The sequence below is a fragment of the Coregonus clupeaformis genome, unplaced genomic scaffold, assembly GCF_020615455.1.
Source record: "Coregonus clupeaformis isolate EN_2021a unplaced genomic scaffold, ASM2061545v1 scaf3167, whole genome shotgun sequence".
NCBI classification, from domain to species: Eukaryota; Metazoa; Chordata; class Actinopteri; order Salmoniformes; family Salmonidae; genus Coregonus; species Coregonus clupeaformis.
The window spans coordinates 37,456-53,995 of record NW_025536621.1 but is presented as its reverse complement, the minus strand read 5'-3'; the positions used below and the strand labels follow the sequence as shown (position 1 = coordinate 53,995).

General features: G+C 42.5%; 1 protein-coding gene across 1 annotated transcript; it reads right to left on the bottom strand.

The window, feature by feature from the left end:
- Positions 1-3,304: 3,304 nt before the first annotated feature.
- On the bottom strand, positions 3,305-3,586 carry LOC123489677 (histone H3.3-like). Its single transcript, XM_045220117.1, has one exon. It carries the CDS (start codon positions 3,584-3,586, stop codon positions 3,305-3,307), a length of 282 nt encoding a protein of 93 aa, XP_045076052.1.
- Positions 3,587-16,540: the final 12,954 nt, after the last annotated feature.

The window sequence follows — 16,540 nt, the reverse complement described above, 5'->3', positions numbered from 1 at the left end:
TTTTGGAACGTCATGAGGCCTGAGCTGATTGCAGCCTTGTGACTCTAAGATTCAAACATCCTGACCCACAGAGAACATCTTAAATGCTGGTAAATATAATTGTTTATCAATTCAAATGTGAACCAGTAGACACTTTGTTGACCTATATAACTATGTATAATATTACTGTAATTTAGGATTATAGTGTGTCAGTGACAAACCACAGGGTGGCAATATACTTAGAAGCTCAGGTAGCTTTTAATGGCAAACATCAACGGCTGACAGCCTATACAGTAGAAGTGTAAGAATAATGTGCAGACTTAATTAGTTGAAAAACGATTTATCTTGCCCTAAAACCCACAGGCCTTGACTACATCGAAATCACCTCACACCGACTTGGATGATGTCACCAGTGCAAACAGCGGCCTCTCTGATGACGACTTCTTTGCATCCATGGAGTTAGGAGAAAATCACAAGTAGGAGAGCTGGAGAAATTGCCAACTGTGTCTGTCCCCTGCAGGTATGGATCTACTCCACACCTTTCCTCGCATCAGAAGCTCCTCCAGTCAACTGGGTCTTCCTGCATCTGCAGCCTGTGAGAGACTTTCAGTCATGCTGACTCCTGTTGCTGCTAAACGATCACAGCTTCATAGAACCTTGAGAGCCAGCTGTTTGGAAGCTTAATAGTGACATCACTGAGCGATTCTTTGAAATAGTTTGTTTCTGCATGTTTTGACACACACACAAACTCCCAGTAGAATATTCAATATAAAGGGTTTTTGCCATGTTACTGTGCCAAAGAGTTCTGGAGTGTTGACTGATCAACCAGTCAAGGCCAGTGTCAGCCTAAAGGTTAGATATTGCCAAATCTGTTGTCTGTCTGTTGGGAGTCTAGATGGGGAAGCTGCTCTCTCTCAACTGCTTTGAGCAAGCGTGTAATCCCCTTAACTGTGTAATGGTTGTGCTAGAGAGCACAGAGCTATTAATGTATAACTCCATTGCTAAAGACACATCGCATACATGCTTTATGCTGCTTATCTTGAGAGCAGGAGGACAAAGTGTGACTTTTATATGACTTTTCTTAATTTGTGTTCTGGGATACTAGCCTGCAATATTGTTTTTATTGGCCATCTATGCTGGACTAGTGCCTTTTTCAGTTGATGTGTGTGCTGCTCTTTCCTCTCTCAGTGAGATGTGCAGTGTGGCCTAATCCTGAATCAGAGTATTAATTTCTGGCACACAGAGAAAAAGGGCTGTTGCTTGCCATGCAATAAAGGTACTGGTAGGCCTAATCAACACCTATTGATTATTTTATGTTACCACTTCCTTCACAGTTTTGATTTTCTGTTCAGCATACCTGGTATAAATGTTTGTGTTTCCTTCTGTTGTTCTGTCACTGTGGAGACACACACATACACAGTTTATGAGTTTATGGGCTGCCTCTCTAGTTCTGCCTGGTAAAAAATAGTATAAAGGTTTGGAAATATGTGTGCCTTGTGCTTATTTTTATTATTATTATTTTTATTTGATAAGTCTTAGATTACAGATTATTTTAATTTAAGCCTATTTTGTAATTCATTTTAATTTATTTATTGTTGGATAACTATAATTTACCTAAGATGATTATTACATATTTTTGTCTGTCTGATTGTTGCCTTGTGTTAAAATAAACTCAAGTAACTCAACAGTTACTCAGTATGAGTAGTTTTTCACCAAGTGCCTACTCTTACTCAGAAGTAATTATTGGATATTTACTTTTTACTTTTGCTTGAGTCATATTTGTATATCTAATAGCTGTAGAACGACATCTGCACAGTTTCACATTGCTTTACATCACTCTGTAGTTTAATGACATGTCCACATTCTACAACCCATTCATCCAAGTAAGCAGCACACTGTCGTAAGCCATAACAACGTACAGTACGGCGTACAGCACGTCGTACCATACATAACATTTCCCCCTTTCCAAACCAGGGACTGGTACCATATATAAAATGTCCATAGGGCAAAGACCTAAGTGATACTGTAAGAAATAAACATTACCCTTAACGGATGACTCTCCAAACTAGCCAGTTCAGTCCACCATTTAACCTGGAGGTTATAAACACCTGGCCTAAATGAAAAGAGGTTAAGTAGTCCCCCAGATAAGCAGGGCGGATTCGTGCCCGCATAGGCCTTTCTTCATCCGCCACCGCTTGTGGATCTGGCCATGGGGAGCCCACAGAGGCTGGGAGCTCGGGTGGTAGTGGTGGGAGAGGTCCATCGGTGTCTCAACCACCATGTCTGTTTTTGTGTGCCTTTGTGTTCCTCGAGGGCAGGGACTTTCTGTGGCTGGTGTGCCAGAGTGATCCATTGCTCATCATGAAATGGCCGGAGCCCCAGTTGTCGACTACCTGCAAGTCCACCTGAATAGAGGCTCATTTTGTTGCACTGCTGAGGCAGTCGGTTCGGACTGATCTACACTGATGATCGACAACTCGAGCTGGTAGCAGGGGCCAGGCTTGACACACTCACTTTACATAGTGATTGTATTTTTGAACAGTTCTTGCATATTTTCCCAGGGCTGGGCAGTTTGAAGCCCTTAGTTTGAGAGCTAGCCCCACAGTTGCCACAGCTACTTCTGTTGGTTGTCTGTGTGCCTGCTGCAGGCATGCGGTGTCTGTGTCCATGCAGCTATGAAGACGTGGGGCGTGCATGGCTGGCCCAGTCATTAGTACGCCTGCTCGGGCTGAAGCTGCACAATGAGAATGGCTGGGGGCCGAGTTATGCTGCAAGAGCTGTCTGTTAGCATTGAAGAGCATTCCAACACCGCTCAGCCTGGAGTGCTATTTTAATAGCTCCATCTAGTTAGCAAATTATCCGATTCCAAAAGCAGTTTCTCCCTTGTCTTTTCACATACGCGTCCCCTCTATCAGCTGATCCCTGATGATCTCGTCCTGAAGTGTCCCATTAGTTACAAGGCTGGCCAAATCCTCAGATTATCCGCGTAGCTTTGAATGACTCACCCGCCGTTGGTGTCTCTTCGTGGCAGTGCGTCGCTCTTTCCGTGATGTTGAAATATACGTCGCGGCGTATAATAATAACCCGTTAGCGAGCCTTTTATCAGCGATTTACAGTCATGTGCGCTGTATTTACGTATGGGTGGAAACCAGAGTGAACCACTGCCTGGCGTTACAAGCGCCATGCTCTGCAATTGAGCTACAGAGGACCACTTGTAAATAGATCAATTATGCCTTTTCCCAGTGGAAATATTGAGGTGGGATTTTGAGATCACTTCATATTTACGGCGCGCTCTCTGCAAATAAGGCGGAGCCAGCTCGATGTCCTAGGGCACGATATGCACCCTCTTTGCGTGGATGGCACACAGTTTGGTGTCCTCAAACAGACCACCAGGTAAGCCTTGGCCTCCTGCAGGGCCATCAAGGCGGAGCTCTGGGCGCAGGTCGGTCTTGAGAACAGGATAGATTTTTCTCCCCAGGCGCTGGAAAGGGAGCACATTGCGGATGAGCAGCTCAGTGAACTTTGGTAACATGGATCTCTCTGAGACACGGTGCCAGGCCTGTAACAGGGAGGCTCTCCTGCGCGCAGCCTTGGCAGCGAGCTGCATCTATAGGCTTTGCACGGGTGGATTTGCGGCAGTTTCATGGTTCTGGCCATGGCGCCTAGCTTCCTTCTTAGACAGTCGGAGTTTACCTCAGAAATGCCCATGTGAAATGTACCAGCGGCCAGTGGCATCTGCTGATTGGACACCATCACCCCACCACCCGATTGGCCCGTTACGGAGGCCTCCTCTGTCGGCTATCGGAAGGATCTTGCTTCTCTTTTTTTGACCGTGCTTTTACCCAAAACAGTACACTGCTTTTAAAACAATACACTAAACCTTATAAAACACACTGTACGCCAAAACAATACACTGGTGCATACATGACAATACACTAGCCCAAAGTATTAGATCTGCTGGCCTTTACAGGCAATAATAGTAATATAGTCAAGAGTGAAATCTTGTGTTATAATAATTTAATGCTAGCCTGCTATGGCAAACAAGAATTAATAGTACACTGCGCGGATGCAACTGCACAATGCGCGCAGGCAAAAGCACAATGTGGCACTTAAAAATACACTGCCGGCCCTTTATGCGCAATAATAGTCGCACTGAAGTCAAGAAGTGAAATCTTGTGTTGCAATTAATGCTAGCCTGCTGTGGCAAACGAGGCCAATAGTACGCTGCGCGGATGCAACTGCACCTGCGCGCAGGCAAAAGCACAATGTGCGCGCAAAGTGCGCGCGCAGTAATGAGTAAGCTGAAGTCAAGGTGATCTTATGTTCTAATCTAATGTCAGCCTGCTATGGCCGAACAGTACGAGTCCACTGCCTTGGGCATTAGGACACTGCCGCGCGATAATATTCACATCAAAGTCAAGAGTACTGTTCTAATCACCACATGTTCAGTAATAGCATTTCCCCCTTTATTCAAATTGTACAACCTCTCACTTTCAGTTATTTGAAATGAAATAATCTCTCAAATATCACTATATCTAAAACAACCATAGAAAGTTGGTTACAATTTCAATTAAATCATCAGAAGCGACAGAACAACTCAAATACACTAATAGGAGAAAATATATATTTATTGATATTGTATGTTGTATATTCTTACTTGTTAGCATTATCTCAGGCAGTCAAACCTTAATAATAATCACATATACTTCCATATACGGACATATAGTAGACTACTGGCCTCACTCTTATGGAATGGGTATGGGGACTGACACGCCAGGACCCAACCCTGCTGTTCATCAATCACACATATTAATGTCGTGTTCAGGGTGCTATCAGGTTATCAGGCTACCTAGTTTCCACTGGGGAAGTTTCACTTAATACCTCCAGTAGGAATTGCAAGTGAGGGAAATAGTGAAAATGTTGTTGCCAATCTTATTGGTTTAGAATTATTCCACTTCAAAACCGCTTAACACAATCATGTGGGTTAACTTCCCATTTTCAGAATGTGAAGTTGGCATAATACAACATTCAAGTGCTAGTCGGTATATAATATGATTGACATAACCACAAATAGAAAGGCCTTGGAAGTGCCATAAGTGAAAATAGACATATTTCATTATTTTACATTAACTCTTTAACATGTATTAAATGAATAATGAAAGAATTGTGTAATTTAGACTCTACAAAATATAGAAATAAATATGAAAAAATCGTGTACTGTTGCCTACGGAAAAAGGGGCCTTTCTGACCAAAAGTGCACCCAGTATCCCAAAGTAATGTCGAAATCAAGCATAGAAAACAGGAGAGTTAGCATTAATAAAACAATTTTTCCCACGAATTGGTGCGTGTAAATGTATTTTCTCACAAATGATGTTCAGAAAATCTCAAACAGTACATGGGCATACAACTACAATGTTTGAAACATTATTAATAAAAAGACAACATTTCTGCTTATATTCATAACGTTTAATTAGCATAATAAAGAAAATAAAGAAAAATAGGCTATCCGTTTATGGTTGTTGTGTGTAAAATTGCTGTCTTTTAGCATAATTAATGCTTTATAAATTCGTGTCTTTTCACTACAAGCGCTGTGAAATCTGCTGAAATACATTATGCTACCTGTAGTTTTCTCGAACGCGGTTATATGTCAGACATTTAAGCGGCGACGGATAGGAAAACAACCTGTATTGAGTCAATACTGTCATCGATTAGTAAACACAATCCCGCGTAAATATCGAGTTGAAGTACTAGCGATTTTCCCTTTACATGTTGTGCTGGGTCCTGCAGGACATCACCCCTTCATCTTGCTGGGGAAAAAATAACCTACAAACGAAATTTTCAATGTTAGAACAAATTTTACATGAACATTTAAATCAAGATGGATTAGAATGCCCAGGCTGATGCTTAAAGGCAGCTCGCCGAGCGTGTGGGTGCTGTCACCGTCTACCTGGCTGCCGTGCTCAGTGCCTACTGCTGAATCTGGAGTTTGCGAAACACGTCCCGTGCAAACAAAAACCCTCATTACCTTCTCCCCAAGAGGAGCCGTCAAAGCCAAATAAATTCGCTACTGCGGCAGCTTGACAATAAGCCTCCAAAGATGCACAAACCAGCAATTGAGTGGGTGTATACACAATTATGTCGACTATTTCTTACATTACATGGCGCTATATCATTCCACGCCCAAATACATGAATAACAATACACCTACTAGGCCTCGTTTGCCATAGCAGGCAAGCATTAGATTAGAACACAAGATTTCCTCTGACTTTCATTTAATATTCGCATAAAGGGCCAGCAGTGTGCTTTGTATACCTTTTCCTTAGTGGACTATTGTTTTGGGTGTGATGTATTGTGTTGGGCGCGCGATCCCTAAAAAAAAGCAAACATCCCTTCAGTAACCACGAAGGACTCCTCCGCAATGGGCCAATCAGGTGGTGGGGAGATGGTGTCAATCGTAGGTATTACTGCCGTCTTTATCCACATTTCACATGGGCATTTCCGGGCTATACTCCACTCAAATCCACCCCGCCAGCAAAACTGAAACAGCTCAGCATAAGTCTGCTGTATGAGCGCCACCTCAGTTAAGGCTGACACCGTGTCTCAGAGAGATCCGTCACCACTGAGCTGCTCATCGCATTGTGCCCTTCCAGCGCCTGTGGAAAATCGCCACCTGCGCTTCCAGAGATCCGCCGTGATAAAGCTGCGGAAACTGGCTGGCGACTTACCTGGTCGGTCTGTTCAGGACCCCCAACTGTGTGCCATCCACATAAAGAGGTGACCATCGTGTCCTAGACACGTCACTGGCTCGCCTTATTGGCAGAGGCAGCAGCGTGGTCGCTAAGCCTTAAAATCATTAGGAGCTATAAAATAGTCAACTCATCATTCAAGTAATATAGGAGGGATCTTAACACCACCTGCTGGATCAAGTACTCTTCACCATGGCTCAAGAGAGACCATCCATCTATAACCAATTGCAATTTCATAAGTATGTGGTAAAAAAAAAAATACAACAGCTCATCCTTTATAGGCGTGGTTTCAGACTCTAAGCACATGTTCAGTAGAGCACACCAAATCAGCAGGTACCAGTACACACTGAATCAGTGTTTAATCTAAAATACATGCTTCGCATTTGCAATACATGTTCTTGTAAGTCATTGCCACAATGCAATGCTCCATGTCACTTCCGTGTGTGTGTATTTGTTCATTTGTTCAAATGTATTTACTACCTAATCCACTGCTCTGAATTCACCATCTTCACGGTTTGGTGTTAACCTGCGTTTTCAACTACTTTGCCTGCGAATTAGAACACTGTCATGAAAATGTATGGATTTAAGGAAGTCTAAAATAGGGTAACTCCCTTAAAATTAAATGTCTGTGTTCTGATAGCAAAAAAACAACATGTTTTATAACATTTAGATATGTGCATATAGCTTTCCTTAGGCAAACGCATTTAGAAGGAAAGAAGTGGAACCAATTAATACTTTCTTGCTCTTCAATCAAAACAAAACCTTCACAAATGGTGCGTTTGCCCCCAAGGCAAGCCCTGAGGATTGGTGTGTTCTCATTTGTCAGTAATTACCCTGGCCTGCTCCCTTCAAATTGTACTATTTTGCTCAAATATATACTGTAATGTACTACTATTATGATGATACTATTATTATTTTACTTCACGTAAGTACAGAGCAAAATGCTGATAATACAATCAAACTCGTTCGTTCGCTTTCAAACTCCCCACGTAGATATGCCTGATACCCACTGAACTATATGCGCTGCCCCAGTTAGTGACAGAAAGAAGAAATCTATTGCTGCGAAATACAAAAACGGTCACTACCTCAAGTCTGATAATAATTGAGCTGAGACAGACTAGGTATGTAACAATGAAATGTCATCCCAGTTGAGTACTCACTCTCTTAAGCTTTAAATCTTGAAGTAAATTGTTGTTTGTGCGTGTGAACATGATTTAGTGGTGAATGTATTCCAAATAATTTAACATAAATACAGGAAATGATGCAAAAATCAGCCGCTTTTTGCAAGTCAAATCTATGCTGGACAAATGCATGTTTCGTGACAGTTTTTGATTACATGTTTGTCTGCGCATTGGGTCGTATGTGATGATGGTTGTGAGCTCTCGTTTGGCCATGTGTTACTAGCTAACGCCACCTAACTAGCTACTAGCTAGACATTTGCACATAAAAAAGACAGGAAGTGATTTACATTTACATTTTTAGTCATTTAGCAGACGCTCTTATCCAGAGCGACTTACAGGAGCAATTAGGGTTAAGTGCCTTGCTCAAGGCACATTAACATCATTAGCAGACGCTCTTAGCCAGCGACACACAAATTGGTGCGTTCACCCTATAGCCAGTGGGATAACCACTCTACAATTTGGGGGTTAGAAGGAACACTTTATCCTATCCCAGGTATTCCTTAAAGAGGTGGGGGTTTCAAATGTCTCCGGAAGGTGGTGAGTGACTCGCTGTCCTGGCGTCGTGAGGGAGCTTGTTCCACCATTGGGGTGCCAGAGCAGCGAACAGTTTTGACTGGGCTGAGCGGGAGCTATGCTTCCGCAGAGGAAGGGAGCCAGCAGGCCAGAGGTGGATGAACGCAATGCCCTCGTTTGGGTGTAGGGACTGATCAGAGCCTGAAGGTACAGAGGTGCCGTTCCCCTCACTGCTCCATAGGCAAGCACCATGGTCTTGTAGCGGATGCGATCTTCAGCTGGAAGCCAGTGGAGTGTGCGGAGGAGGGGGTGACGTGGAGAGAACTTGGGAAGGTTGAACACCAGACGGGCTGCGGCATTCTGGATGAGTTGTAGGGGTTTAATGGCACAGGCAGGGAGGCCAGCCAACAGCGAGTTGCAGTAGTCCAGACGGGAGATGACAAGTGCCTGGATTAGGACCTGTGCCGCTTCCTGTGTAAGGCAGGGTCGTACTCTCCGAATGTTGTAGAGCATGAACCTGCAGGAGCGGGTCACCGCCTTGATGTTGGCGGAGAACGACAGGGTGTTGTCCAGGGTCACGCCTAGGCTCTTCGCACTCTGGGAGGAGGACACAGCGGAGTTGTCAACCGTGATGGCGAGATCATGGAACGGGCAGTCCTTCCCCGGGAGGAAGAGAAGCTCCGTCTTGCCAGGGTTCAGCTTGAGGTGGTGATCTGTCATCCATACTGATATGTCTGCCAGACATGCAGAGATGCGATTCGCCACCTGGTTATCAGAAGGAGGAAAGGAGAAGATTAGTTGTGTATCGTCAGCGTAGCAATGATAGGAAAGGCCATGTGAGGATATGACAGAGCCAAGTGACTTGGTGTATAGGGAGAAAAGGAGAGGGCCTAGAACTGAGCCCTGGGGGACACCAGTGGTGAGAGCACGTGGTGCGGAGACAGATTCTCGCCACACCACCTGGTAGGAGCGACCTGTCAGGTAGGACGCAATCCAAGAGTGAGCGGCACCGGAGATGCCCAACTCGGAGAGGGTGGAGAGGAGGATCTGATGGTTCACAGTATCAAAGGCAGCAGACAGGTCTAGAAGGACAAGAGCAGAGGAGAGAGAGTTAGCTTTAGCAGTGCGGAGAGCCTCCGTGACACAGAGAAGAGCAGTCTCAGTTGAATGACCAGTCCTGAAACCTGACTGGTTTGGATCAAGAAGGTCATTCTGAGAGAGATAGCAAGAGAGTTGGCTAAAGACAGCACGCTCAATAGTTTTGGAAAGAAAAGAAAGAAGGGATACTGGTCTGTAGTTGTTGACATCAGTGGGATCGAGTGTTGGTTTTTTGAGAAGGGGTGCAACTCTCGCTCTCTTGAAGACGGAAGGGACGTAGCCAGCGGTCAAGGATGAGTTGATCAGCGAGGTGAGGTAAGGGAGAAGGTCTCCGGAAATGGTCTGGAGAAGAGAGGAGGGGATGGGGTCAAGCGGGCCCCATCCCCTCCTCTCGGGTCATTCCCCAATAGATAGTGGGTCATTCTTGAATTGTGGTGGTAACTGTCCCTGGACTTTGGCACCATAAAAAAAAAGACAAATACATTTATTGTGTTCTGTGGGTGTCACTGAGTAGGCTGAACAATACATAGGTAGGGCTGTACAGTGCAATATGAATGTCCAATACAAACAAAAGAAACAGCATACTCAACTGGCGTAACGCGGTAAGGACCAAGAACGGGGTCGATATGGACCACGGGTCACAAAAAAAGTATATAATAATACTGTTTTGGTTGGGCTTCAACCCCTGTATCATATAAACACACATAAGACATGGATACATGTAGAATTGGTTAAAAACAGCAACAACTAAAAATCTCAGCCCTGTCGTAAAATGTGTAGAATTGCGGGATATTAGCTTTAAAACTGCTAAATGTTCTCTCCGCCAACAAGAGGGTTGTGAACAGTTTGGGGTCGCAAGTTGGGGGTTTGTTACTACGCCAATAAATGACAATATCCATCCGGACCTTTGCCACCTAGGAAATTTGTTTGATCGGACCTTCTCAAATAGTACTGGAGTACCCCTGCAATAGACTGACTGGGAAGGTGCTTTTTCACAGTCAAAGTCCTGCAATAACAACTAACATGCTAATATTTGTATAAACTCTTGAGATTTGTTTTCTGTGGGTGTCACCCGTTCCATGGGAGCACAATCCAACCCGTTTCATAAGTGCATATAAGAATGCCCCCAATGCAATTATGTGGTCTAATACCTCCACAGTGGGATTTCAACCGTTTCTTTCTGTTTATTTTCAAAATAATTAGTTTTTGTAATTCATTTTAAATTAAGTAACAACATTTGACATGATTCCAATATTTTATATCAGTTTGCATCACTTTCAATGAAGGCCTTTTATTTTGAGGGCAAACCGCAAATTCCACTATTGTGGCTAATCATTATTATGACTAGCTTCACATACGTAGGGACAAGCGGGTACCAGGGCTGCGTCCAGCAGGAGGACGGAGACGTTGGCCACGATCAGATACAAATGTATTATGTAGAACAAACATGCCTCTGATTCTAATTAATCATGTCACTTCTATTCAGGGTATTTCTATCTGCAACTTTCCTAAACGTTTTTGTACTGAACATGCCCAGGCGAAACGCACTGACCTATATACGAACCTGGAAAGCCTCACAAATGAAAACATGTAATGGACCCCGCGCCGTGTGATTGTAAAATATATTTTATCACGTTCGATTGACACAAAAATTACACAAAACCTTTGCCAAACGTGATTATACCTTGACTGATTTGTTATCTAACATGTTATGACGTTATTTCGATATTAAACAGTTTAAAAGTGCTATTACATACCTGTAGTAATAAAGAGAAACGGAAAGCACAGTCCTGTCGTTTTCTTTGTTCTGAAGAATGTTGCGCGCCTCACCGGAAGTTCCTGTTCCCCAACTACCACAATGCATAGCGCCATCTTCTTCTTCTTCTGTGGGTTTTATGGCAGACTACTTCCAAAAGTTGTATTGCCGCCACCAACTGGACGGTTTGAAACCACAAAATAAATTAAATAAAAAATACATCCATACTTAATAGTGATACTAACTTACTCCACCCTAATAAAAAAAGTACATTGCCAAAACAAACAAAACTCCCATTTCTTCCTTCCTTTAAATCTCCATATCTCCCTTCTCAGTCTCTAGGACCTGAGATGGTGGTACGGCTTTTGACAATATTCCATGTAACTCTTTTGCCAATAAATCTTTCAGCCCCAGGAACCGTTCTGCCGCAACCACAATGATTTCTATCTTCCTAGATCTTTTCTCCACCTTGGCAGTGCCGTTAATCACCATTGTGATAAAGGCCACAAAGTCCACCTTTTTAACCTTTAAAATGTCAGGATCATCTTGTTGAAAGGCAACCCCTGCAGCTTGCATTGAAGGCTTATCCACCACCATTATATTTACTGTAAAGATAACCCCCAACAACTACAATGATTCAGTAGATCAGTAATGTTACAGTACTCTAGCATGTCTCACAGCTGCTTATGCTGACAAAACATGTTAGTGAATAGGTCAGATTTAGCTTTGTGATGCTCATTTAAACTTCCTGTCTTGTTCAGCTTCAGAACAACAGTAAATATGTCACTTGAAACATCGTTTTTTGGTAATTCATTACACAAAAGAGAAGAGCTTGACTAGTACAAATTCATATACATACTATTTTTCATTGGCAGATAAATTAAACAGGCTTGAATTAAGCCTTAATGACTAAAATAACTCATCTAGTTTTAAAATACAATTTAATAAACAAAAAGTATCCACCCAAACTAATGGTGAAAACTGCTCATCACACCATCTCTGTCTGATACATGTTGTGTCTACTAGCTCATTCCCACAGAAAACTGCAGAGGAAATCAGTACCACCCAGTCAACCAGCCTCACAGAGGATATTCAACCCTTAGGGCAAATCCAAGGTAATCTCAATATCTTTACAATAGAAGCTAACAAATCACACCAAAACTGACCAGGTGAACACTGATCAATAAAGTAAAGAGAGGCTAACGTTCTATAACACTCCCTTTCCTCTAAAACAGTTCTCTCACAGTGAGAAACAATAGGATTACAATAGAGTGTGCTACGATTTCTTGAGAATTAAGTGATGGAATGATTTTAATCTTAGCTAGTCAGACAACTGATGAGGATTCTCACATGTATGTGGCCATGTTGAGAGAAACTCTTCCAACAGTCAGAGCAGGAGTACCAGATCCCTTGATATTTTACAGCTCTTCCCACAATCAGAGCAGAGATACAGATTCTCTCCTGTGTGTATTTTTAGGTGTATTTTTTAGCTTTGATAGAATTGGGAAAATCTCCTCACAATGTGGGCAGTGGTGAGACCTCTTAGCTCTGTGATCTTCCTGCTGTTGTTCTCTGGATGTAGAGAATGTCTCAACATGGTCTCCTGTGTGAACAACATCAGAAGAACCAGCCAGTTGGTGTGATTTACATCAATCACATTGATTTTATAAAGCCCTTTTTACATCAGCAGTTGTCACAGAGTGCTTTACAGATACCTTAACCTAACGTATCAGGTGTAAAAGAAACGCCTTAACGAGGTCCACAGAAACCAGAAGCTTCCGGATTTCAGGCTTTGCCTTCCTCTCTGCCTTTTCCCTGAAACACGGATGCTTCCGGTGTTTGTTGACTCCGCTGAGGGTGCAGGTACCGAGACTAAAACCCCAAAGAGCAAGCAATGCAGAAGCACAGTGGCTAGGAAAAACTCCCTAGAAGGAAGGAACCTAGGAAGAAACCTAGAGAGGAACCAGGCTCTGAGCAGTGGCCAGTCCTCTTCTGGCTGTACTGGGTGACAAATGACTTAATATAAGTATGCTGCACAATACAGGGGAATAAAACTATTATAAAGTGTTACGAGCCATATCATCCTCCACTCACTATCACAAGGGTTAGTAACCATCAGGGTTGGGGTCAATTCCATGTCAATTCACATTTTTAAATTTGACTAATTCAGCAGACACTCTTATCCAGAGTGACTTACAATAGTGCATTCATCTTCAGATAGCTAGGTGAGACAACAACGCATCACAATCGTATCAATTACATTTTCTAGGGTGCAGAAAGGGAGTAGAGTAGGGTCGTAAAGATGGTAGGTTGGAGGAGAGATGGAGAGAAAAAGAAACAAAGTAGGTAATTAAGTTATATAATAATAATAATAATAATATTAATAATAATTTGCAAATAAATTCATTAAAAATCCTGCAATGTGATTTTCAGGATTTTTTTTCCTCATTTTGTCTGTCATAGTTGACGTGTACCTATGATAAAAATTACAGGCCTCTCTCATCTTTTTAAGTGGGAGAACTTGTACAATTGGTGGCTGACTAAATACTTTTTTCACCACTGTATATGATCACTAAAGAACCTGCTCTTACCATGAGAAACAGATTTCCCAATCTTCTCCTCCTCTTCTTCATCTTTAATGTTGACATTCAGCTCCAGTGTTTGACTGCAGTCTTCCAGCTTCACTGATGCCATCTCTGGATCCTGCAGTAAACTGGGCTCCACTGTCACAATCAGGACCCAGTGACTGTAGGTTTGGACTCAGTGTGGAAGGAGAGAGGAAGGCTGGGTTTGTACTCACTGTTAATCTGTAAACTCTGGACAGATTTGAACAATTGCTGCCTAAAATGCTGTGGTGCTTACTAACCAGTGGCGGCTCCTGAAAAAATTCTCAGGGGGGGCAATTTTTCTGATGATTTAGGTGACCTACACACATTTAAAAAAAGATATGTCCAGCAACAACATGAAGACAGGGGCAGCATGTAAGTCAATACCAGAAGCATTTATTGACTGATCTCAAAAGTGTTGGCTTACCAGGGTTGGTGGAGCCCTCAGTTTCATCTTTGCCTCGCAAAGCTAACTCAAACACTCATGGGCGGCGCACAATTGGCCCAGCGTCGTCCAGGGTAGGGGAGGGAATGGCCGGCAGGGATGTAGCTCAGTTGATAGAGCATGGCGTTTGCAACGCCAGGGTTGTGGGTTCGATTCCCACAGGGGGCCAGTATAAAAAAATATATATATGTAAGTCGCTCTGGATAAGAGCGTCTGCTAAATGACTAAAATGTAAATGTAAATGTAAGCGCCGTGCTCTACCAGCTGAGCTACAGAAAGTGGATACTCATGGATGCGCATCGCAATTGTAAAATGTCAACACAATTGGAGACACCACGTCATTTTTGGAGACATGTTATTGACAGTAAACTATTGTAGATGCGACTGCTAACTAAATAAAACATTTTAGCTGGCTAGCTAATCATCTTAGCTAAATGTGGGGCAAACAATTCAGTTATTTACCGTTAATTTGAGGGATTGGGGTGAAAGAAATCGAGTTACATAGTGATACTTTACGATATACTGTATTGACAATATCGCAATATTTTAGCGCTAGTTGGCTGTACCTGCACCAAAACACCATTATTGTTCCTTCATAGCTTGTTCTCAATCTTTTCACATTGGGAGCCAATTTGTTTTCAGCACTTTTATTTCCATGACTGATCAAAACTCGTTCTCATGGCTTTCTGATCCCTCTGCAACAGACATATGGTGCGCAATAAAATCACAGTATCGAATCGCAATACGTATAGAATCATGAGACTCGCAATGCATATATCTTATCGTGAGGTTCCTGGCAATTCCCAGCCCAAGTTCATTTGCCACAACAAATCTCTTCGCTAGCAAACGCGATGTCTTCTCCAAAACGGCAATGTGTCTCCAGCAATGTTTACTTTTTTGACGTTCTATGGCATCTCCACTTTCCAAGCATATATGACCACATGTAAAATTTTGGTAAGTGATGCAAATAGTGAACTATGTAGGGCCAGGATGTAAAATATATGTAGCTGCAGCAATTTCTCTTATCTGATATGGTAAGTAATGGGGCTTAATGTATAGCTCCCTAAGAGTTTGACGAACGGGTCCGTGCACGCGATTCCAGATATCTTTACCTCTGAATAAACTGCCTTTATTATACCATATCCACCCTGTCCAAAGTCTCTACTTGGTCTCAGTTCTCCAGTAAACTTGTGATTATCAACACTAACCTCATCGTTGTGGCGGCGGACAGCTAGCCTGTATCCCTCATCCAGTTGAGTGGCAATGTTATTTTTTCGTTCGTACCAATTTTTGGAAAATCCTCGGGTGTAGGACTTTCCGCCTTTAGTAGAAACCTGTTGAATTATTAAATTTGGTCTGGGAGGTCCTAATTGTTTCGTTGCCAATTTATCTTCATTTGTTCGCCGACAAAAAGGAACTTCTTTCAAAGACACAATCGAGTTGCATACCCGCTCTTTTCTTAGTTACGTTCATGGTTACGTTACGTATGACGAAAGCGCGTAAGTGCAAGCCCTCAGACACCCATAGAGATTGTATTGAAAGCTCTGAAATTTGAAAAAAATAGATTTTACATGGGAGTCTATGACAGACTTCTGGGCGATTTTCAACCTGACTGAAATCGCCCCAAAAGGGGGGGGAGCCATTTGAAGCACGACTTTAGCCTGATTGGACATTTAGTGGCAGTGTGGCAGTGTGGCAGTGTGGCAGATCAGTCTAGATTACAACACTGATAACTACTGTTGCCGTGATATAATTGATTAGAAAAAAAATCCCTTCCTTTTCCCGTTTGGCAGTGCATCGCCCTATTGAACAGGCCGCCCCTGTTACTAACACAACAGGAAATATTGTGTTAGATGTGGGCCATCACATGAATTCTCAGCTCTTTCATTCTGAATATTCATATCAATGAATCACGCTCAAATGGACTATCAATACCAGAGTTCACAATACTATTTACATAATCAACTGGTTCCACTCCCCAATAGTAAGTGGGTCATTTTAAAACACTTTTAAAAAAAATATATATATATATATATATATATTTGTTGTTTTATTTAATTGTTACCTAAGAAGAAAACCTGTCTAAGTCCTTTATACTGAAAACATCTATTCATATGCATTATAGAAAATAATGGGGACTAGCAAATTGGATTGTCCCAATGGTGATGTGTAGAGGTGTAGTGACATGTTTTGACTAGATAAATAATATAGAAGAG